This window comes from Protopterus annectens, chromosome 9.part0 (assembly GCF_019279795.1).
Source record: "Protopterus annectens isolate FY-2018-M chromosome 9.part0, PAN1.0, whole genome shotgun sequence".
NCBI lineage: Eukaryota > Metazoa > Chordata > Ceratodontiformes > Protopteridae > Protopterus > Protopterus annectens.
Genome location: NC_056743.1, coordinates 17067086 through 17091858, shown reverse-complemented (window position 1 = coordinate 17091858; position 24773 = coordinate 17067086). Strand labels below are relative to the sequence as shown.

Below are 24773 nucleotides of genomic sequence, written 5' to 3'. Positions count from 1 at the left end.
TTTGCTGTATTGTACTAGTTAAATTTACTTATACTGATGCAGTCACACTGAAAAAGGTCTAGGGAAGCTTCCTCACCACAAGCAGGTCAAAAGATAACTTTCAAAAGGGCGCCGCTCAAGGAGACCCACTAATATAGACTAGTTAATGTGCATGGTGGGAAGATGGAGTTAGAGGAGGGAGATACAAAATGGGGGAAGGTATAACCAGAAAAAGACGGTAGAAATCTGGCCCACCCCTTCACAGAAAACTACAAAGAAAAGTAATCAGCATAAGAAGTGGAAGCCTTGGAGCTGTAATGTAAGTGTAAGCAAGGAAGAGGTCGAAGCAGGAAATTAGGAGTGTAAGCAGTTAGTTGCAGAAACACTACTTTAAGGCCTTGGTGTGCAAGTAATACAAAGGACGATAAATCTATCTGGGGGCAAAATACACCAAGTAAATGGTACTTGCTTTACTTTACAAGTATTCAGTGTGGAGGCAGATCTATTTGGGACAAGATACAGCAAGTATATTAAGTTATGCCACCCAGTGGCAATAGACAAAGCTATAGTTGCCTCGGGGAGGGGGGGGTGGCCTTGCAGGTGTGCATGCCGGCAAAAACAATGTTTAAAAAATAACTAGTAAAAGTAACAAATGTGCTGTGAAAGGAAATGTAAGTAACCAGTCACAATGTTTAAAACATAACTGTTAAGGACCACATCTGCTAATATCAAGAACTGTAAATATCCAGTCACCTATGCAGAATTGTCTGGTAGGTATCCTTATTAAAAAGTGATGTTCTTCGTGGTTCACTGTTAGTCATTACTGTAGGGTTCTTCCTGCTGGCAGCAGCCCTAGAACGGCCAGAGTCCCATAGTCAGGTCCGACGTCGGCTGAAGTCGCTCCTGCCCTGACGTCAGTGCGCCAGGGGTATAAAGACCTCAGCCGATGCCATTTTCCCCAGTCTTTCTTGCCGTGCGGTGCCCCTTGCAAAGCAGTTCGCAAGTGCAGGTCGACCGACTCCTGTTTGTTTTTGGTGGCTTTTGAATTGAAGACTTCTTTTTTTGTGCTAAGTACCCTGTTGGGGAAACCTTTTTCTTGCTCCAGTCCGATGTCAGAAAAAGTTAATAACTGTATTTCTTGTGGGAAGCAAATACCTCATAAGGATTTTCACTCTTACTGTATACCTTGCTTAGGTCCTGACCACGACGTAGCTAATTGTAGGTTTTGTGCTAAGTTTAATCAATGCACTATTAGGCATAGGTACGATTTTGCCTTCCATTATTTTGGAAAAAGATTTAATTACAATATGTCATCGGATTCTTATCCGGCTACTGCAGTGTATAAGAGGTGCAAGGATAAAGACAGGCCTCCGAGGTCCAAAGTGGACGACTTTATTCAACCAGAGCCAGTTGCCGGTTCGGCTGTCGTCAGTGAGGTGCTTTCGCAGCCCCTGTCGTCCGCCACTTTTGAACCGGTTGCCTGTACCGACTCCCGTGAGGAGCCTTCAGACTTTTCAGGGATTGGACCTCCGGATATTGCTCCCTCAGATGGGTCTGGAGCCACTGTGCAGGCACCTGCTTCTGAGGGAGTTTTTAGGCCTACACAGCTTCATGTACAGATGACTCCAGTTTTGCAGTCAAGGACAAAGGCAAAGACTAAGGCTCCGGCAAAGACAAAGCAGCATGCACAGGCACCTTCTGTTCAGGGCCCTAGACCTCAAAGACAGATGCTTAGAATGGCTGAAGACCTGTTAACTATGATCAGGGGTTCTCATCCCCCTCCTGACAAGGGACCTAGGCTAGAGCCAGATTATGATTCCTCAGATCAAGTATCGATTTCTTCTGCTGCTGCTTCTCAGCAGAATTATTCCTTCCCTCCTCCTGAGGATTCTGATGCTGAAGAATCCCTTCCTTCGGCCTCTCCTCCTGAGGATTATTCATTTGGGGAAACCTTGCATGACATGAGAGAGCATTTTCACTGGGAAGGGCAGGAATACTCTGAATCTAAGAAAAGGCTTAGGGATTTTCTTCTGCTTCCACAGCATAGACCCCTGACTATTCCCTCTGTATTGGACATTGTGGATGATGTTTTTACAGGGGCATCTCTCTCTCTCTCTCTCTCCTGATTCTTTTCTTTTCCTCCTGCTCCTGTCAAACTGGGTAGGTATTATGGGGTTCCAGATTCCCACAAATATCTTTTTAAGAATCCTTCAGCTGATCCAGAAACTATTTCTCAGGATCCTAAGGGTATTAAAGCGGCCTCTGCTAAGAATCGTATTCCCTCTGACCGAGAGTCCAGAGCCTTGGAAAGATGGGGCAAAAAAGTTTATACTTCTGCCACATTGTCTGTTAGAGCTTTGAATTGTCAATTTCATATGTTAAAATATCAGCAGTACCTTTTGTCTGTGTTAAAGCAAAAGATGTCTGCTGTTTCTGGTGGTGCAGACAATAAGGAATTACAGGATTTATTGCATGCTACTGAGCTGGTGGGTAAACATACCCTGCACTGTGGTTTTGATTCTTTGGAGGCTTCTTGCAGGGCTGCAGCAACTGGCGCAGTTATTAGAAGGCACGCTTGGTTAAAGGAGCAAAGCTTGCCTGAGCAGGTTAAAGCAAAGCCTTTAGATGCCCCTTTGCAACACAATGTTTTTGTTTGGGGCCAAAGCTGAGGAAGTATTGAAGAAAATGGAAGACAAAGCCAAATCTATGCAGACTGTTAAAGATTTTCTACAGGTACAACCCCCTAGATTTAGCAGGAATTGGCCAGCTAAACCTTGGTCCTTTCTGAGCTCGGACAGACCTCAGAGGGGCAGATACAGGCGTTCCAGAGGTAGGGGTCAGGCACAGCCCCCTTTCAGAAATAAGCAGTGGAGTGCCCCCTCTCCCAAGGGAGGGGAAGATAGGTCACAACTTTACAGGAAACAGTCATTATGACTCTCCCTTACTAGCTCCAGGGGCATCCCTCCTGGATGCGCCTTTGGGAGGAAAAATCTCTCTTTTTTTATCCAATTGGAGCCGCATAACCCAAGACAAATGGGTTCTGGACATAGTTTCAAGGGGTTACAGGTTTCATTTCCATACCTTGCCAAGATCAAACGGATGGCCAGATCTGCCAAAGCATCAATGGGCAGAGGCACAACGGCAAGTTCGGTCCCTCATGGATTTGAGGGCCATAGGTTTGGTACCAGATTCAGAAATGGGGCAAGGGTTTTATTCAAGACTTTTCCTGGTTCCCAAGAAGGAAAATACATGGAGACCAATCCTGGACCTTTCCGTATTGAGCACCTTCCTAGAAATTCCAAAATTCAAGATGCTCACTCTGCAGCAGCTGCTGCCTATGCTGAGCAAGAACGCTTGGATGGTGACTTTGGACTTAAAGGAGGCTTACCTCCATATTCCCATACTGCAAGAGTGCAGAAGGTACCTGAGATTCAAAGTGGGCTCGAGGCATTACCAGTTCTCTGTGTTGCCCTTTGGCTTATCTACTGCGCCCACGGTCTTTACAAAGTGCCTGGCACCAGTAATGGTGTTTTGCAGACAGAAGGGAATTCAAATATACCCTTATCTGGACGATTGTCTCATTCAAGCGGACGACAAGGAGACTTTACTTCAGCATCTAACATTTGTGCAGCATCTTCTCTTGTGCCTAGGGTTCACGGTGAACCTAAAGAAATCAAACCTGGTGCCCACGCAGCAAATTACTTTCCTGGGTGCGCTTCTGAGCACTACAACCCAGATGGCTTATTTGACACCAGACAAAAAAGTGCAACTGGCTTCTTATTTCAAAAATCTGGCTTTAATGAGTCAGCTGTCTGCAAGAAAAGTTCTGCAGGCTCTGGGTTACATGGCATCCTGCATTCTGTTAATACCATATGCAAGGCTGCATATGTGGAAGATACAGTGGTACCTCAAGAGTGTATGGTCTCAGCATTGCCATAGTCTGGAAACAGTGATCACAATTTTGCCCTGTCTCCGGCAGGAGTTTCTTTGGTGGGCCGAGGCCTGTCTCCAAAACAAGGGGAGGCCTTTCTGTCCCATTCCAGACAATCAAGTCGTAATGACGGATGCTTCGGATCATGCATGGGGAGCCCACATGCAAGGGAAATGTCTTCAGGGTGCCTGGACAGAGGACCAAATGCATCTGCACATAAATTGAAGGAGATGCTAGCTGTACAGAATGCCCTGACAGCCTTCAAAGATCTTATTCTACCGGGGCAATTACTGATAAAGACGGACACCACTATGGTGATGTGGTACATAAACAAGCAGGGATGTTCTCATTCTTACCCCCTGTCCAGTTTGGCCATGGCTCTGTGGAACACAGCACTAGCCAGCAAGGTGGACTTACTAGCTCAATTCCTGCCAGGAAAGGACAACACTCTGGTGGACAGTCTAAGCAGAACTCTTTTGGATCCACATGAATGGATGTTGGATGTTCGGATATTCAGGATGATAACGGAGGTGTGGGGGTGCCCGGACATGGATCTTTTTGCATCTCCCCAAAACCATCAACTTCAAACGTTCTGCACGAGGACCTACCACAAGCTAGCATGGAAAGTGGATGCTCTTTCATTCAGTTGGAAGCACCTCTCAGTATATGCTTTTCCTCCTTTGCCTCTTCTTCCTCAGGTACTTCTGAAAATCAAACAGGACAGACCGCTAATGATTTTACTGGCTCCCAACTGGCCTCGGCAATTCTGGTATTCCACCCTGATGAACCTGGCTCAGGGTCCACCCTGGATTTTGCCACAACTTCCACATCTACTGTCTCAACAAGATGGCCAGATCCTGCACAGCCATGTCAAAACTCTGAATCTAGCAGCCTGGCGGATCCAGGGTCTTTAAACAGTTCTACCCTTACCAAACAGGTACTGGATGTAATTCTTGAAGCTAGACGGCCCAGCACCAGGAAATGTTATGCAGGTAAATGGAAAAGATTTTGCTCCTGGACTCAGGCCCCAGGGTTTTGATTCTGCAGTTCCAAACATTCCTCTGATTTTACAATACCTAACAGAGATGTTACATAAGGGCCTATCTTTTTCATCTATCAAAATTTATGCTTCTGCAATTTCTGCACTTTACAATACGGATCCCCCAATCTTTTCTCATCCGTTACGTAAGCAATATATGAGAGGGGCGAAGAATATAAGGCCTCCTTTAATAGCACCAGTTCCCACTTGGGATCTCAACTTTGTTTTGGAAAAGTTACATTTATCTCCTTTTGAACCTGCAGCTTCCACCGATTTAAAGTTTTTATCATGGAAAACTGCTTTTCTTTTAGCCATTACCTCTGCCAGAAGAGTTTTGGAATTGCAAGTTCTCATGGCTGTAGAACCCTTTATTATTTTTCATCAGGACAGGGTGTCCCTGAGGACTAATCCCACCTTTATGCCTAAGGTGATTTCGAAAGTAGCCTTGAATCAGACTATTCATTTGCCTATCTTTTATCCTAATCCTCAAAGTGAAGAGGAAAGTATTTTGCATTCTTTAGATGTACACAGGCAGCTTCGCTTTACCTGGACAGGACCAAGATTTTCAGGAAATCAGACCAATTGTTTGTGGCTTATGCTTCTACCTCACAGGGGAGCGCAATCACTAAGCAGATTATTTCTAAGTGGATTGCCCACTGCATCAAGTTTTGTTACTCTCATCATGGTAAGCCTATTCCTGTTAATGTCAGAACACATTCTACCAGAGCTACTGCCACTTCGGCAGCTTTTCTCAGTGGAGTTCCTACCAAGGAGATCTTAGAAGCTGCAACTTGGAGTTCTGTGCATACTTTTTCTAAGCACTACAATCTCCAATTGTACCTTTTGTGGTTGGTGACACGGATTATAAATGACTGTCACAATTTCCACACATTTAGGCACCCACCCAACAAGCCAAAAAACCTGACACAGAGCGCGGACTGCTGGATAGAGTCGCAACCCCATCCCATTACGGCACCCGCCCAACCCAAGCCAAACCGCCTGACAGAGTCGACTGCTGGATAGAGTGCAAACCCATCGCCCAGCAGAATTACTGACTAAAGGGCCAGCAGAAATTACTGACTAAAGGTACCTCCCAGAACTCCACATTACGGTAGGCACAATTAACCTCCCAGAACTCCACTCACATTACGGTAGGCACCAACCGCCCCAGCCAACCCCGTGTGACAGAGTGCGACTGCTGGATAAAGCCACCTCCATAATCTCTCTGTGGTGAGTGGGCTGGGGCTGCTCCGGCTCAGCATCGCCTCGGCTCCGCCGGCCCCCTGCCCCCCCCCCCATCCCACCCGCCCCCACCCCCACCTCTAGCCACCTGACCACTCACACCTCCCACTGTCTGTCCCATCATACTTCTTCTCTCCCACACCACTCCCCCCTCACCATATCACATGCCCTAGCCAAGAGGACCTTAATTAAAAAAACAACAAACACTCTGAAAACTAAACTAACCACAAAAGAAAACTAATAGGCTGAGCCTGAGGAGAAACCACACCAGCAAACATCAAACATTACCACCATCCCTGACCCAGCTGGCATAGAGCTCACCAAACATCCACCAAACATCCACTCACTGTAGACTCTTATATATCATCCCATCTGTCATCTAAAGTCTGAACAATAAGATACATAACCTGCATGCTATGCTAGAAACCTACCCTACCTGACATCATGTCTACGGAGGAACGTGGCTTAAACCATCACTCAAGGAAGGACCCTAAAGATATACTCGGGTATGCTAGGGCGGCCAGTGTACAGACGATCAGAAATAAGAAAAATTTCACCCAATCAAACTCTCATGCTCCAAAAGGGAACACTCACCAAATCACCATTAGATCGAGTCTTCTTCCAACAAATAAAGAACCCCCAAAAGTTCTGGGCAGGATTGAACAAACTTCTCCAACCAGGAAAATCCACCACTATCTCATGTCATACCCTTCATAAAGGTGGAACATCCACTGAACTTTCAAACTACAGGCCAATAGCCATCTTATCTCCACTATAACCATCAATTAAACAACAAAATCATCTGTTCCAATCCCACACTGGACAACCTTCTAAAGCCACCCAACACTGCTTTACCATAGATAGATAATAAACTCGATTTGACACCCACATTAACCAAACTATTAAGACAGTAAACAAAAAAGCAGCTAGACTATACACTGCCGGTCACACCTTCTATCCACACTGCCCTGCCCTACAGAACACACCATTGTATTAACCTAAAAAATCTTCTCCAAAATATCAACTTGCAGAAGCCTTTAAAATCCTAAACACCCCAGAGACACTCCTGCTCTAAAACATCTGACAAACTCCTAATACAAACAAGCAAGGCCCACAACATAGGTGGGGACAGACTGTACTCTAATGTCATCGGGAAGGTGTGGAACTCTCTCCCAAATAAATTAGCGTTTTCACCATCACTAGCTCTATTCAATATATAATGAAAGTAATCAAATGTAACTTCTATTGCTGCACTGTTATCTCTCTATGTACATGTTTCCTGTCCTTTGGCTTGCTGTCTTCTGTCTTTTATTATATGTCATTTTAAACCTGTTGGAGCTTTTGAAAATGGACATGTATCTAAATAAAATCTCCCTCTCTATTCTAAATCTAGGGCAGGTTTTGCCTCTGCAGTCCTGCAGGGTTTTGTGGCCGCCCCTTCTGTTCCTTTTCCATCCACCCTTTCCTAGCTTTGGGATTCAACCCTACAGTAATGACTGTAACAGTGAACCATGAAGAACGTAGTACAGTTGTGTACTCTTACCATAAATGTAGATGTTCGAGTATGTTCACTGTTACAGTCTGGGTTACCCTCCCTCCTGTCCCCTCTTTTGTTGTTGTTTGAGTGCTGTCTGTGTCTCCTTGACATTTCTTTTTTCTCTGAGGTATTTTTGCTGGTGATATTTGGGAATGTTCTGGTTTATGTTTGCTTATTCTTTTTGAATAAGCTTTTGGCCTTTATGTTTGGGCACCTGACATATGGGGCAAGAAAAACTGGGGAAAATGGCGTCGGCTGAGGTCTTTATACCCCTGGGGCACTGACGTCAGGGCAGGAACAACTTCAGCCGACGTCGGACCCGACTTTGGGACTCTGGCAGATCTAGGGCTGCTGCCAGCAGGAAGAACCCTACAGTAATGACTGTAACAGTGAACATACTCGAACATCTACATTTATGGTAAGAGTACACAACTGTACTTTATTCTTGGCTTGAAATAACTGTAGGGAGAAACCGGACCGTAACAGTGGATGTTAAGTTGTCAATCTCGCCTTCATTCTTGCTGGATGGGTTCGGAGCCGATCCTCTGCTCCGACTCGGCACTTGCTAAGCTCGAGAGTCACTTTTACCAGCTCGAGGCAGCCCCATATCCCATGATGCAAGGCGGTAATTACCCAGATCTCGTTTGCCGCTTCGCTAATGAGGTTGTTCCTTTTACCAGCTCCTGGTAAGTGATATTTTTCTTGCTATTTGTAAGGTTTTAGGTGTCTAAAAACTCTAATTTTAGTCTTTTAGTCTTTATATCCTTCAGTGTACTTTATTCACTTAGCTCCATACCCATTTCCCCTTAGTTCACTTAGTTTCAGTGTTTCGGGCCTTAGGCCTTTCCCACCCTCACAGTTCCTGTCAGGATTTCCCTCAGGTGTGTGTGTGTTGTGTCACTGTTATAGTAATAACTAATTTATTAGTTATTAATAATTTTAGTTGTTAGTGTCTTTGTTTGGACTGATTGGTGTGTGTGACTGTTTTAGGACTGAGACATGTCCAAAGATACTAGGGTCTCAGGTTTCAAGAAGTGTGACTCGTGCTGTCAGAAGATGTCTCTGACAGACGGTCACACTTCTTGTATTTATTGCCTGGGACCCCTACACCTGCAGGACTCCTGTGCTATATGTCATTCTTTCAGCCAGAGAGTCCTGCAGGAACATAGAAATAAGTTGATCCTCAAACCAGAGAGCTCCCCAGCTAGGGTCAGCTCTGGGAAGCCCTCCAAGCCTTCCAAGACCCAGGCTTCGGTGTCCAAGTCTGTGGTCTTGGTCCGACTCCGCCGGAGTCGACATCGGCTTTGTCCGGAGCCGATCCTTCCTTGTTGGAAGCTTCTGTACCGGCGCCGGTCGGCGCCGATACCCTGGCTTCGGCACCTGTGTCTGCTCCGTCTGGAGCAGACACCCTAGCGTCGAAGCATGTCTCGGCTCCGGCTGGAGCCGAGATGTCTTTGTCTCCTCTCGGAGCCGACAAGTTGTCGGCTCCGCCTGGAGCCGAACGTTCTTCGGCTCCGATGGCTCCGTCCAAGAAGATGTCTAGATCTCCTTCTTTGGAGTCTATACACTCGGCTCCAGCCTCTCCCTTGCTTTCAGAGCGGAGCCATCGGAGCCGATCATCGAGGTCGTCCAGGCTCTCAGACCACGACTTAGAGAGAGTGGTGAGTAGGCTATTAAAATCACAGGCACTAGCTCAGATGCTCCATAGCCCGTCTCATCAGACCTCAGCTATCCTACACCCCCCTGAGATTCCTTCTTCGACTCTCCTACAGAGTTCGGAGCCGGAGATTATTGGTACCGTGACTGTTGCTGCTTCGGAGCCGATACCACACCTTTCGGCTCCGTCGTCCTCGACTCCTGTCTCCTCCTTGAGACCTTCCTTGGAGGGATCCGGGCGTCAGGCTTCCCTGGTCGGTTCCGAGGGGGCGAGTGGCATCGGACCCTTGTCCGACCCCGTTCTCCCTCTCGGAGCTTTGGCCTTGGTGAGCTTTGCCCCGACATCTGCTTTGGAGCCTTCCCTTTTGGTGGGACCAGGGATCCCTGTTTCTTCGGAGCGGAATCTCTCGGCCCTCACTGGATGGGGAGCCTTCGAGGTGATGAGGAGTGTGCTAGCCCCAGAGCTTAGCCAGCAGTCGGTTCCTTTAGCTCCTCCCTCTATGGTGCCTGTAGATGCCTCTTCCCGCTCTCTTGCTCCCGGACCCAGAGATCCATCGCCCCAGGTTTCCCCATTGGGAAGGGCTTCCTCTTCTGAGGTTTCTCCTGATCCTTCAGGTGAACCCCCACGTAAGAGGAGCTGCAAGAGGAAGCATTTAGACTCCCCTGAGTCTACAACATCAGATACCGATTTAGATGAGTCAGAGGGGTCCCCAAGATCTCCCTCTGAGGATGTCTCCTTTTCAGACATCCTTGAACTCCTCAAACAGAGGGGGAACTGGCCCTCCATTAATCCCTCCGAGGATGAATCGGTATACCTGGAGGCTTTTGGATCTCGACCCTCCACCTCCTGGGTGTCTCCACCTTTCGACCCCCTTATGGAAGTCATAGCTCGAAAGGCATGAGCATCTCCTGATTCGGTGGAACCAGTCCCCAGGAGACCTTCAAAGTTTATCACGGCCCCTGCTGAAAAACAGTTTCTTACTAAGGGTGTCCCGGTTGATGCCATGGTGGTGGCGGCCGCCACCAAGAAGGAACTTGCAGATCCTTCCGTGCCAGTCCATCCTCCTAACAAGGAGTCTAGGACCATGGACAGGTATGGCAAGCGGATGTTCTCTTCAGCGACCTTTGCTATACGTTCGCTGAATTATTTGTGTCACTTCACCAGACTTCAGAGAGACATCCTGAAAGAGCTAGGTGAAGTAGTACAGGATCCGTCAGCATCAGGGGCTCAAGAAAAGATTGCCTCTCAGCTGGGAATCCTAAATTCCTTAACCAACTCCTCCATGCAGCTCATTTCTTATGCAGCCGATGGGGCAAGTAGAGCTGCAGGCACAGGGGTGGCCCTCAGACGTCAGTCCTGGATGCGGCTCTGTAATTTTGCAGACCCCTTTAAGGCGTCCTTCACAAACTCTCCCTTTGATGGGACAACGTTGTTTGGCCCTCAGGTGAAGGACACTTTAACCAGGTGCGAGCAGGATGGCAAGACTCTTTCTGCCGTAGGAGTCCATTTCTCCACTCCTTCTAGACCTTACCCCAAAGGTCAGAAGGGAGGGAAAATGTGGTTCCGGAAATCACAAGGAGTCACGCCTGACGTGGTCAGTTTACCCCCAGAGGCAGAGGGGGTAATAATAATAACAGACGCCGCCCTAGGGGTAGAGGGGGTCCACAGAACCAGGGCCCCAGAGAGCCTCTCTCTGACAAGCCCTTCCAGCATCCCTGAGGTGTTGCCCGACTGCCCACCCTTGGAGGCAGTCGGGGGGAGATTGTCGCTGTACCCAGAAGCCTGGCTTTCCCTCTCTCAAGACAAATGGGTACAGTCGATCATATCCGAGGGTTACAAGATTCCTTTCGAGGAAAGCCCCTTCCCTCAGAGGTTCCCTTCCAGACGTACCACCCGGTCTAAGGGAAATTGCAAAATTAGAGGTGTCAAAGCTTCTAAATTAAAGGGCCATCCAGCCAGTACCAAAAGATCATTTAGAGTCCGGAATCTACTCAAGGTTCTTTTTGGTCCCCAAAAAGACGGGAGACTGGAGACCAATATTAGACCTCAGCAGGCTCAACAAGTCTGTCAAAAAGACAAGATTTCGGATGGTCACACTTCATTCGATTTTGCCCTTTCTGGGCAAAGACAACTGGATGTGCTCCATAGACCTTCAGGATGCGTACTATCATATAAAGATTCACAGACACTCCAGAAGTTTTCTCCGCTTTCGGCTGGGGGCCAGTCATTTTCAATTCAGAGCCCTGCTCTTTGGCCTCACTACAGCCCCCAGAGTGTTCACCAAATGCATGGCAGTGGTCACGGCTCACCTGAGACGTCAAGGATTCCAGGTGTTTCCGTATCTCAACGACTGGCTCCTCTCAGCCACCACCAGGCATCAACTTCTCCAAGCCAGAGATTACACTCTACGTCTCTGCGGTCACTTAAGAATTTCAATCAACTTCGAAAAATCTTCCTTGTTGCCCTGCCAATCTATTACCTTTATAGGCGCAAATCTAGACACTACTCGGATGTCAGCAAACCTAACAAGTCAGAGAATCCTAGATATCCAAAACCACGTTCGGATCATCCTATCCAGCAAAAGGGCACAAGCTAGGTTGGTCCTGAACGTGTTGGGCCTCATGGCAGCTGCCTTAACACTCCTTCCTCTGGCCCGCTTTTACATGCGTCTCCTACAATGGATGTTGTTCACCCAATGGTCCTTCCAGCAGCCTCCCATGCGTCACAAGATTCTGGTGACACAAACCTGCAAGAACCATCTATCCTGGTGGATTTCCTCTCCTCTAGTTCATCAGGGCAGACCATTTGTTCCCCCGGCCCCGGTAGCCACGGTCACTTCGGATGCCTCCCTGATCAGGTGGGGGGGGCATTATCAGGGCAGGATGGTTCATGGCACGTGGCAACCATTCGAATACCACCTGCACATAAATGTCCTAGAGATGAGAGCAGTGCTTTTAACGTTGCAAGCCCTCAACGACTTTCTCCCTTTAGGGACTATTGCAGTTCACACGGACAACATGTCCGTCGTGTGGTACATCAACAAGCAGGGCGGAACCAAGTCCTATCCCTTGTGTCGAGAAGCTCTCAGACTTTGGCAATGGGCGGTCTCCTCTCATCGGTTTCTGGTAGCAACGCATATCCCCAGGAAAACCAACATAATAGCGGACAGATTGAGCAGAGCTATTCTCATGCCTCACGAGTGGTCTCTCAAGCAATCCATTGTGGAGGAGATTTTTCAGAAGTGGGGCCGCCCATGCTGCGATCTTTTTGCTACACCCCAAAACAGCAAATGCCCAGACTTCTTCTCTCTCTTCCCACTTCCGGGCCATCCCCCCAGAGACGCTCTTACCCAAGATTGGCCCCGGGGACTTCTTTATGCCTTTCCTCCCTTTCCTTTGATACCACAAGTACTCCAGAAAGCTACCATCTTGAGAGCCAAAATTATTCTCATTGCCCCTTACTGGCCTCGACAAATTTGGTTCCCGTTCCTTCATCGCCATCTTTTGGTGCGGCCTTGGCATCTGGACCCGGTTCCAGATCTTCTGGCCCACCAGTCGGGTCAACTGCACCGGTCCGTTCCTTCCCTCAACCTCACAGCTTGGTTGCTCCACTTACTTCCTTAGCCAGGCTTCCTATGATCTCTAACCCCGTTAGAGATACCATAGTAGCTTCTCTTAAGTCCTCTACCAGGAGGATTTATTCTAGCAAGTGGAAACGCTTCTCTTTTTGGGCAATATCTAAGAACATAGACCCCTTTACTGCCCCTATTCAGTTGGTCTTGGATTTCCTTGCGGAAATTTTTCACTCAGGTTCTTCGTCTTCCACAGTCAAAGTTCAGTTGGCTGCAATCTCGAACTTCCATGTCGGCTTTGCACACCACAACATTATGTCCCACAAACTTTGTAAAGCCTTTCTCAAAGGAGTGTTCCTTCTTAAACCCCCTGTTAGAGATCCTCCACCACAGTGGGACTTAAATTTAGTGCTGACATCCTTGATACTTTCCCCTTTCGAACCGGCTGCTTCATGTTCATTAAAGTTTCTTTCTTGGAAGACACTTTTTCTAGTCGCTATTACCTCGGCTAGAAGAGTGTCTGAACTTCATGCCCTCTGTGTTCGTCCCCCTTATTTGGTCTTCCACAAAGACAGAGTATCCTTGAGAACCAACCCATCCTTTTTGCCCAAGGTTGCTTCTAAGACAAATTTAAACCAATCCATTGATCTCCCTGTATTTTTTCCAAATTATTCTAACAGGGCGGAACAAAAATTGCATTACCTAGATGTTCATCGCCAACTTAGATATTACTTGGACAGAGCAAAGCAATTTAGGAAGTCCGATCAGCTCTTCCTGTCTTATGCTGAAAATAGAAAAGGTCTCCCTGTTTCTAAAGTGACCTTATCTAGATGGCTATCTTCCACCATTTCTGACATTTATCAGCTTAGGGGCAAACAGCTGAACTCAAAACCTAAAGCTCATTCCACAAGAGGTCTAGCCACTTCTACAGCCTTTCAGGCTAGACTACCCTTAGATACTATTTGTGCAGCAGCCACTTGGGCCACTCCTCATACCTTCGTTTCTCATTACAAATTGGATTTGGCCTCCAGGGACAGGGCAAGCTTTGGTTCCACTGTTCTCAAGAGTATGTTCCATGGAGCCACCCAGGATAGAGGTGCTAGGGACGCAGTCCCATCCAGCAAGAATGAAGGCGAGATTGACAACTTAACATTTAGAAGTTATGTACCTACCATAACGTTCCATGTTAGTTGTCTTCTCTCGCCTTCTTTCTTGCGTTCCTCCCTCCTGTCCCCCTAGCCTGGACAGACCTTGATCTCTGGAAGATTCTTCTTCCTTGGACACCAGATAGTTCTTGTCCTTGATTACCTGGGTTCCATTACAGCCTTTTTAGGTTAGTGTTTCTCTTTCCTTAGTGGAACGTTTTTATAGGCAGTTTTTCCTCTAGATACCAAACGAGATCTGGGTAATTACTGCCTTGCATCATGGGATATGGGGCTGCCTCGAGCTGGTAAAAGTGACTCTCGAGCTTAGCAAGTGCCGAGTCGGAGCCGAGGATCGGCTCCAAACCCATCCAGCAAGAAAGAAGGCGAGAGAAGACAACTAACATGGAACGTTATGGTAGGTACATAACTTCTAATTTTATCTGGCAATGTTGCAGTTGCTGGGGGGGGGGGGCCGAGCTGCAATGATGCAGGTACACAAAGTGTGCTGTGCAGACTTGTCTAGTAGGTATCCTTATTAAAAAGTGTTACTCTTGGGTTGCAATAACTGAATGGAGAAACCGTAGCAGTTGTGTGGGTGTGGGTTGCTGTGTTTGTGGAAGGTGGAGATGTGCCTTTGTAAGTGTGGTGCGAATGTTATGCATTATGAAATGGAGAAATTAAGAGTAAAATTTTGCTCAGTGAAGTCCCTAGCAATTTCATCACTGCTTGATTCAGACATATACATTCCTTTGTGTTTGTCAGTACTATGTTTGAGTGCATTGTTTTGGAGTGTGGTGTCACTGCTACAGCTGCTGGTACTCTTTCAATAAAAGTATATGCTTCTCCAAGAGTCTGTTGCTGAGAGGATGAGAAACACACTACAAGTATACAACTAAGACAAACTACATAAAGCAATAGTAAGAACGTACTAGGTCACATCAGAGGCTTGGGAGGTCATTGTTAAGAAACTGAGAATTGTTGTAAAATTTATCATTAAATACCATAAGTTCAGGTTATACTATAAGAGAATAACTATGTAAAGATAACCATGTCAGCAGCCAGAATGCATTACAAATTGAATATTTTACTGTGCACATTTTAAAAAATGGATAGACTAGCCTAAACTCCGGACTGATGAGTTTTTTTATTATTATTATTATTCTTGGGAATTGCTATTCAGAAGTGAAGAGACATACAAGGGAACAGTTTTAGTGGCACACCAGGCTATTTTTTTATTTCTATTGTCATGCAAAGCTGACTAAATAGTTGAATCTAGCAAAGCTGGAAATGTGAGACTGTAGCCCACTGAAGGAGGGGAGATGGGAGGAGTAACCTGGCCAGGAACTGAAACTTGCAAAACTTCTCCTTGTGAAAAATCTTTTTTATCTCAGTAATTTGTTGACACTTTTGCAAGTTTCTTTTAGTGAATGTGTAGTACATCAGTAGGAACAACATTTGTAAAACTCAGCGCATACCAGTCAATGACACATGAGCTGCAGACTCTCAAACTTGGCAGTTTTTTTCAGGAGTTCCATTGTAAGTGAATGGAAGTCTAATCTGACAACAAATGGTAGGGTTATTTGTCCTCACCGTCTGCATTATAGGACAGATTTAGCTTTCCAAGGGAATCACCATGTATGCCCCCATAAGGGCAGACAAGAGTAAAAACAAAATAAAATTAGGAATGAGTACTTATTTTGCTGAAGGCAGCTTTGGGAGGTGTAGTAAATCATGGCAAGATAAAAAATATATGTTTTCTTCATCATTTGCCCGTAGTGGTCCTTTAATGAAGCAAGCTCCTTAAGCATCGTCAGGCTGACTAAAATTGCGTAAGAGACCTGTGTTTGCCATCCTCACTTTTTAGAATTATAACCTTGGATAGGGTGATGAGTTTGACTCTATGCTGAGAGTCCTCCACTAGTCACCTCACGTTTCTGTGTTTCAGTCCTACCTTTTTGGATCAGATGCTGGAGGAGCTTAGAGATCTGCTTTGAGTCTGGGTTCAGTGAACATATTTAATGATAGAGCTGTATTCATGCTTCACACCAGAGGTGTAGCAGTGGCTTTACTATCACAGTGCATTACGTGATGAAGAATAGTGCTTGGTAGCTGAGGAAACGTCTACTTGCTGATCAGTCCTAATGCATGCCACCTTTAGTCCTGCTTGTTACAGTTGATTGACCTGCTGTTACAGATATAATCATTGTGACAAATGTGTAATTTTATTTATTGATTAAGCGGGCTTTCCAGTAAATTTAATCTAAATTAGTCCATTCTACCATGTCTTTGCAAACTGTGCTTTATTTGCTTGAATTACTTTTCCTGCTTGATGCTAGCAACATTGCTGGTTTATTTAATTGTTCCTTTCAGAGGTGTAATTAGATGGACTGAAGAGGGCAGCAGTCTGGATGCAAGGTAATAGATGAGCAGTTGGCAGACTCTGGTGTAGTAGTGCAGTACCACTGGCAGTCTGACACAGATGACGGTATGCAAGTATTGCGTTTGCAGTTTAGAGATGAAGCTTATTTGTGTGATAGCTGTAGCAAGAGGCTTTCTTTCATTTCTTGCAAGCATTTTGGTCTTGCTAAAGGTTTGAGAGACAAAAGTCCTACCCACCCCCCAGATGAGGTGTGCAGTGCAATCAGATCAGGGAACAACACAGTGCCAGAATACCTGGCTACTGTTATGGTTCCTGCAGAGCAGCCTGTCCAAATGCAGACCTGTGACATGTTAACATGTGTCCATGGCCCTGTGATGGTCAGGAGAAGATCAAATATCACAAGATAGCAGATCATCCAGCTTGTTTTTAGTTCATACTAATTCCTGATATCTTCTAATTTGTCCGCTTTTGTACCAGGAGCCAGTTTCACAAAATGAGTGCTGACAGCTAAAAATGTATACATTGCGAGTATATAGCCTTGCTTTAAAATTCCTACTATCTGGAGGTAGGGGACTTGTTGCATCCTCTCTCTTTCATTATTTTATCTAATCTAGCCATTCATTGCAGAGGATTTTAAAGGCTATAGTTTGCTTCCCAGCTTCTTCTTCTTGGTGTGATTGCCTCAGCCACAGTTTGTCAGGTATGCAACTCTGGGCAAGTTACTTAATCGGGCAGTGTTCCAGTGTCACCCTCAAATGAAGCTTGTGTGTAGTGGATTTACCTAGTTAACAAATTCAACTTCCTGTTTTAACCATATTAAAATAAAAATAGGGGGTGGTAAATGGTTCATCCTGCATTTTCTTTTGCCATCATTCAGGTGAAATCAGATTCTTGTTAAATCATATGTTGTAGATTAACTGAATCCTCATGAATTTAGATTGCATTAGGATAGGAGTGTTACAGGGTGTGTCGTTTGTAAACTCTCGTTTTTTAACTTGGGTACCTCTTCCAGAAACTAGCAGCTGGAGGGGTCTCTAAAAGAGAAACTCAGAAATTGCAAAAAAAATAGCAAGCAGAAGATTTTCGTGTCCCCACCCCAGACACACACACACACACACACACACACACACACACACACACACACTCACCTCTGACTGTCATTACTAGATGAAAGGTAGATATTTGTAAACAGAAGTAAGAATTTTTGCATTTTCTCCTCCCTTATTCCTGAAGTGGTCTTCTGCAAGTTCTCTAATTAAGCCCTTGTGTTTTGGATGAATCTGTAATGCACAAGTGTAAATGTGGATTTACATTTTATTTTCTTAATTCTGTTTTATCACTATAAGGGTATTTTTTTGCCATTTCTGTTTGTATACAGCATGTGTATTGTTTGCAGCATCATTTTGTATTGTGTGGAAGGGTATGGGAGTGTCCTAAATATGTGACACCTCATTTACTGGAAGAAACCAGAATCTTTGCATTCAGAACAGGGATCTTACTTCACTGCATTTCTGTTTAAAAAATGTTGAACAGCTTGGCAAAGGCTGATTCAGGCTAATACTCTGACTTGTGTGATAAAGTTGTTGTGCATTAGTAGCATAGTGTATGATGCCTGTGGTGATCAAGTCGAGCTTTGATCGAACATGGTTGAGGTCAGTGTTACATTCATCTTTTTTCCCCAATAGGATGAAAAAGCGTCAAAAGCAAAAGTGAGTGATATATTGGCAGAAATCTTTAAAAAGATTGGATCAAAAGAAAACACAAAGGAGGTAATTTTAAACTATGTTGATTTGCATTATTTTTCTGAAGGTTCATGCAGTAGTGTTTTACTTACTTGTTGAGGGAAGAGCTCTCTCCCCTGCTGTTGATAATTAGCGTGTTTTATTATTTTTTATTTATTTATTTATTTATTTTTAAGTACAATTATTCAAAACTGAACACATTAAAACATGTACATCCAAGTTCTGCAGTTACATTTATAGGTTTGGTTATAAGAGTGTTAGCAATTTGGGAGTACTCTTTATATGTAGTTATGAGAGAAGTGAAAGAAGGAATTGGGAATAAGGTCATACCTGCTATTCTTGCTTGACCAGTGCCAAGACTTTAAAAAAAAAAAAAAAAAAAGTCATTGTTAAAAAAAAAATAAACTGTGTGAAAATGCCGTGGCAGTTGTCTTAAATTTCAGAGTTTGAAGATGTCAGTTGGTGAGCTTGCTGTGTGCAAGAATTGGCAAGAAGGGCCTTGGTAGAATCCCAGGTCACTGTAACACTGCAAGGAAAGGGTAAGGGCATCGGAGACCAAGCATCATTCAGTACTTCCTCCTGCATAGTATGCTGGCAGAGTGGTCTCAATTCTAAAGATCCTGGCTTGTTAATACAAGGGATTAAATTCACCTGTTTTTATGTAGATGCACATGGAATTCTCAGCATGGCGGCTAGCTTTGGGGGAAATGCCCTGACTTAAATATTCCACAGTCTCCTTTTCATGCTTGCAGACCATGCCCATGCCTTTCTAGCTAGAATGAAGTGGTTTCTTGAGTTGTCTAGTGAAAGCTGAGTTGTTTCCCAGGATTATGGGATGTACTCCCTGACCCACATTGGGTGATACAACACTTGTCCTAGAGATGAGGAGACTTTCGCAGTTGTCTGTGCACCAATTGGACTTGTAGGAAGAGGCCAGTCATTGGACATATACATGCTATTCAGACAGTGGTCACGTTTGTTCTTGGAAGGTCATTCTTAGGAAGCATGGCTTGATACCGGTGCCAGGCCCTGCACAGTCGTCTTATGCCCTACACGCATTATGGTGTGTGCTCCATCTAGTGTTGGTGCCCTAGTGTCAACTAGGTGTCTACTTATCAGGTCATATGCAGGATGCGCAAGACTGCCCATTGCTTGCAGTAGGGGGAGCTGAACTGAAAGGACAGGGTAAGGGCGTCAGAGGTCAACCATTATTCAGTATTTCCTCCTGTGGATTAAGCTGACAAGGTGATGCCCTGTGAAGGGGATTGTGAATATCCAAAAGTCCTTATTTCTGAGATGCACAAAGATATTGAGATCTCTCCTGCATATAGCACTCACTTCAGATTACTTCCTTTGGACAGATTTTAACCCTCCTGCAGTTAACTATAGAGTGGTCGGCTGTTTTTTTGCCTGCCCCCTCCCCCCAAATCTTAATCCTGTGGCAAGAAAGAAAAGGAACTTTTGAGTCATCCCTTAAAAAGAATGATAAGTTGTCTGTCTAGCCTTCATTCTTGCTGGTTGGTTTCGGAGCCGATCCTCGGCTCCGACTCTGCCATCTTCTAAAGCTCGAGAGCTATTTACTGGCACGAGGCCACTCCATATCCCACAATGCCTGGCGCTAGATCCCCAGATCTCATTTGCTGCTTCTGCTACAAGGTTGCTTTTGCTGGCTCAGGTCGTATTTTTTGTCTTTTGATAGTTTTTATAAAAATTTTCATATAAATAGTTAGTGTTTAATTTTTATACTGTCTCTGTGTACTTTTAGATCTATCCCATCCCCTTAGAAAACTCGTTTTTACTGTTAGAGAGTTTTCCCCTCCCCCCCCTCTCCTTTTCTTTCTTCAAGGTAGCCGTTTTTAGTTAGAGGCTAACCCTTGTTCTGTAAATACCTTTTGTAGTGGTTTCAGGTAGAAATAGTTGTAGTACTTTACTATTTTCTAGTAGATATATATATACATTTTATAGTTAGTGTGTGTGTGCATTGTTAAGGTGTGGTAACTGTTTTTTTGTGTGTACGGGTTTCTTTATAATTGTTACCTACTGTTGTACCGTTGACCTTTTTTTCCTGGGATATTTCCTTTTTGCAGGATGTCCAAAGATACAAAGGTATCGGGATTCAAGAAGTGTGACTCATGCTGTCAGAAGATGTCTTTGACAGATGGTCACACTTCTTGTGTCTACTGCTTGGGCGCCCTACACCTGCAGGACTCTTGTTCGGTGTGCCATGCCTTTAGTCCAAGAGTCATGCAGGAGCATAGGAATAAGTTAATCCTTAGAGGATTACTAAAACCTGAAGGGTCACCTGCTAAGACTCAGCCAGGGAAACCCTCCAAGCCATCGGAGCCGTCTTCGGGTGTGGCATCTGCTTCGACTTTGGTTCTGGCCGGAACTGAAGTACCTTCCTCTCAGTCGGCTCCGATCCTGGTGTCGGAACCTACAGGGAGCCTAAAGCGTTCTAGGTCCCCATCCCTAGAGTCGATTCGCTCGGCTCCGGGGTCGCCTCTGCTACAGTCTGAGCGAAGTCACCAGTCTCACTCTTCTCCGTCTTCGAGACTGTCTGACCATGACTTGGAGAGAGTGGTGAGCAGACTTCTGAAATCGCAGGCCCTGGATAAAATGCTATCCAGCCCCCCTCATCAGGGTTCGGCTCTACCCGATGTTCTTCGTCTCACATTGCTGCAGTCATAACCTGTGGGTAGTCCGCTGTCCTCGGTCGGCCCGAATACCAAAGAGTTAGGCTGGCGTCGGTCATGGTCGCCCGGAGCTGACGTCAGTACGTAGTAGTACTTAAGCGCATGACCGATGCCATATCCTCAGTCTTTCTTGCCGCGTGGTCCGAAGCAGAAGCAGCGTTTGCAAGTGCCGTTCGGCGTTCTGAAATTTTCAATTATCGAGTTTCAGACCAAAGACCAAGTTGGGCTAAGTACCCCGTTGGGGAAAATTTTTGTCTTTTCTTGCCTCAGTTAACCCAGATGTCAGAAAAAGTTAATAATTGTATTTCTTGTGGGAAACAGATACCTCATAGGGACTATCATTCTCTCTCTATTCCTTGCTTGGGGCCTGAACACGGCGTGAGTGGTCGCTTTGCGCTAGATTTAATAAGCGCACCATTAAACGAAGATTAGACTGTGCCAGGCTTGTTTTCGGTAAGCGGTGTAACTATAACATGCCGTCGGATCCTCCGACGCCCGCTACCGCTAAAAAGCGAAAAGATAAATCTTTAAGGTCTAAACCGGATGAGTCGTCCGTTGCGGACGCCGGTTCTATGGAACCTACGGTTGAATCTGTGGATCCAGCCGAGGTCTCGGCTGAATCCCAGGGGGAGCCTTTACTTTTGCAGGAGTTGGCCTCTCAGGACTTAGGCCAGGCCGAGGGTGCTTCTCAGGTATCTGTAGTTCCATCCTTACAAAAGGTTATTAGGCCTTCTACCTCAGTGACTAAAGGCCATGCTAAGGCTAAACCTGGTCTTACTGGTACTGGCCATAGCCCTAGTTCTTCAGCTTCTGTTCCTAAAAAACATATGTTGAAAATGGCAGAGGATTTGATTACTTTGATCAGGGGTTCTATGCCCCCTCCAGAGAAGAGGCCTAGGGTGGAGACAGATTTAGAGGGAATGGAGTTCAGACTACACTGAGTCCTCAGCTGAGGATATTCAGGATTTCCCTCCCTATTCAGATTCAGTTGAAGAGGATTCCTGTCCTTCTGCTTCTCCTCCAGAGGACTTTTCCTTTTCTGAAACTTTACATTCCATGAGGGAACATTTCAAGTGGGAAGGTCAGGATTTTTCAGATTCTCGAAAAAGGCTTAGGGAATTTTTGTTTTTGCCACAACATAGGCCTTTGGCTATTCCCCCTGTCTTAGATGTTGTTCAGGATGTTTTTTCGGAAGCTTCACTTAATCCTGATTCTTTACCCCCTGCCCCTGTCAAGCCAGACAGGTATTACAGAGTTCCAGAGGCACATAAATATTTGTATAAGAGTCCTAGAGCTGACCCGGAAACTATTATTCAAGGGCCGAAGGAGGTCAGGGCTTCTGTGGTTAAGAATCCAGTTCCTTTGGATAAAGATTCTAGAGCGTTGGATAGGTGGGGGGAAAAAGTGTACACCTCTTCTACGTTAGCTATGAGGGCTTTAAATTGCCAGTTTCATATGCTGAAGTATCAGAACTTTTTGTTAGGCCAATTGAAATCTAAGGTGGATGCTTTATCTGAGGGTATAGAGTGTAAGGAATTGCAGGAGTTGGTTCATGCTTCAGATCAAGTTGGTAAACATTCCTTGCAGTGTGGCTTTGATGCTCTTCAGGCTTCATCCAGGGTGGCTGCTACTGGTTCAGTTATTCGTAGACATGCCTGGCTTAAGGATCAAAATTTGTCAGAGCATATTAAAGCTCGGATTTTGGATGCTCCTCTTCAATCTGAAGTTCTTTTTGGTTCTCCTGTGGAGTCAGTTTTGAAAAAGATGGAAGATAAAGCTAAGTCTATGCAGACGGTTAAGGATTTTTTGCAAGTGCAGCCCCCTAAGTTTAGCAGGAATTGGCCTGCTAGAGGATGGTCCTACCCTTCTTCGGATTTTCAGTCTAAGGGCAGGTCTAGATGTGGTAGAGGCAGGGCTCACGCTCAGGGTTCTTTCAGACCTAGGACTTGGAGTTCTCCTGCACAGTCTTCTGGTGAGGGCAGGGGTCAGCCTTTTCGTAAACAGACCCAATGACCTGTATCTTCAGCTGCCAGATCCTTCTTTTCTGGCAGCTCCTCTAGGAGGAAAGTTGGCACTTTTCAAACAAAACTGGCATTTGGTCACCCAGGACAAATGGGTGTTGGAAATAATAAATCAAGGTTACAAGTTTTATTTTCACACTTTTCCTCCTTTCAAAGGCATGCCGGATGTACCTCCTCAGCAAAGGCTGGAGGCTCAGGAACAAATTTCTTTGCTTTTACAGATGGGAGCAATCCAGGGGGTGCCTCCGTCAGAAGTAGGCCTAGGGTTTTATTCCCGTCTATTCCTAGTGCCAAAGAAAGGAAACACTTGGAGGCCAATTCTGGATTTGTCCATTCTCAATACCTACCTAGACATTCCAAAGTTCAAAATGTTAACATTACAACAACTTCTGCCTATGCTAGGCAAAGATCACTGGATGGTAACCCTGGATCTCAAAGAGGCCTATCTTCACATTCCAATCAGGCCCAGCTGCAGGAGATTCCTGCGATTTCGGGCTGGTACTTCTCATTATCAGTTCTCTGCATTGCCCTTTGATTTATCTACTGCGCCCAGGGTGTTCACAAAAGTTCTGGCTCCTGTAATAGCTTTCTTCAGACAGAGGGGAATACAAATTTATCCTTATCTGGACGATTGCCTGATTCTTGCTCAAGACAAAGACAAGTTACTTCAACATCTACAGTATGTAATGGCAGTTTTAAGGTGCCTAGGGTATTCTGTGAACGAAATAAAGTCCACTCTAGTACCCTCTCAGGACATGTGCTTTCTGGGTGTGAGACTGAATACAGCTTCTCAGATGGCTTTTCTGACCCCGGACAAAGAACTCTTCACCTATACTTCCAGCAATTATCAGTACTGTCCAGGCTGACTGCAAGGACAGTCCTTCAAGCCTTGGGATTCATGGCATCTTGCATTCTAGTACTTCCCAATGCCAAACTGCATATGAGGAAGCTACAATGGTATCTCAAAAGTGTATGGACTCAACACTGCCACGATTTGGACACTGTCATTCAGATAATACCTTGCATCCAGAAGGAATTCTTGTGGTGGGCGCAGGAATGTCACCTAAACAAGGGACTCTCTGATCCGACCAGAGGCGAGTCAGATCATAACGACGGCTGCCTCAGACTTGGCTTGGGGAGCACACTTCAATGGGAAATGGATTCAAGACACGTGGCCTCCCAGACTACAACATTTGCATATCAACATGAAGGAGATGTTAGCAGTCCAATTTGCCCTGATGGCCTTCAAGAGCCTACTTCAACCAGGACAGGTGTTGATTCGAACAGACAACACAACAGTCATGTGGTACATCAACAAGCAGGGGGGAACCCATTCTTACCCTCTTTGCAGACAAGCAATGATATTGTGGGAGACTGCTCTGAGTTTGCACATCACTCTTCAAGCACGGTTTCTGCAAGGAGCACAGAACTCCCCAGCAGATGTATTGAGCAGACAAATTGTGGACCCCCACGAGTGGAAATTGGATCCTCAGGTATTCCAACAGTTGACATTGGCTTGGGGAACTCCAGACATAGATCTGTTCGCTTCTCCACTAAATTTCCAACTACCAAAATTTTGCACAAAGATGTTTCACCCAAAAGCTTGGAAAGTGGATGCTCTATCTTTCAGTTGGAACAACCTTCACGTCTATGCTTTCCCTCCTCTGCCTCTCCTTCCCAAGGTACTCTTGAAAGTCAGGCGGGACAAGCCTTGCATGATTCTAATAGCACCAGATTGGCCACGTTAGCACTGGTATCCCCTGCTGAGGAGTTTAATTCAGGAGCCTCCTTGGCCTTTGCCACAGCTTCCTCACTTGTTGTCCCAGTCAAGCAATC

At 45.6% G+C, this 24773-nt stretch overlaps 1 protein-coding gene across 1 annotated transcript in view; it reads left to right on the top strand.

Moving 5' to 3' along the window:
- The window catches only part of CKAP5 (cytoskeleton associated protein 5), a 4315141-nt gene that overhangs the window by 3993927 nt on the left and 296441 nt on the right, over positions 1 to 24773 (top strand). Inside the window, exon 39 of the mRNA XM_044084803.1 lies at positions 18167 to 18250. Within this exon, the coding sequence (XP_043940738.1) occupies positions 18167 to 18250 (84 nt within the window). The remainder of the gene's footprint in view (positions 1 to 18166; positions 18251 to 24773) is intronic.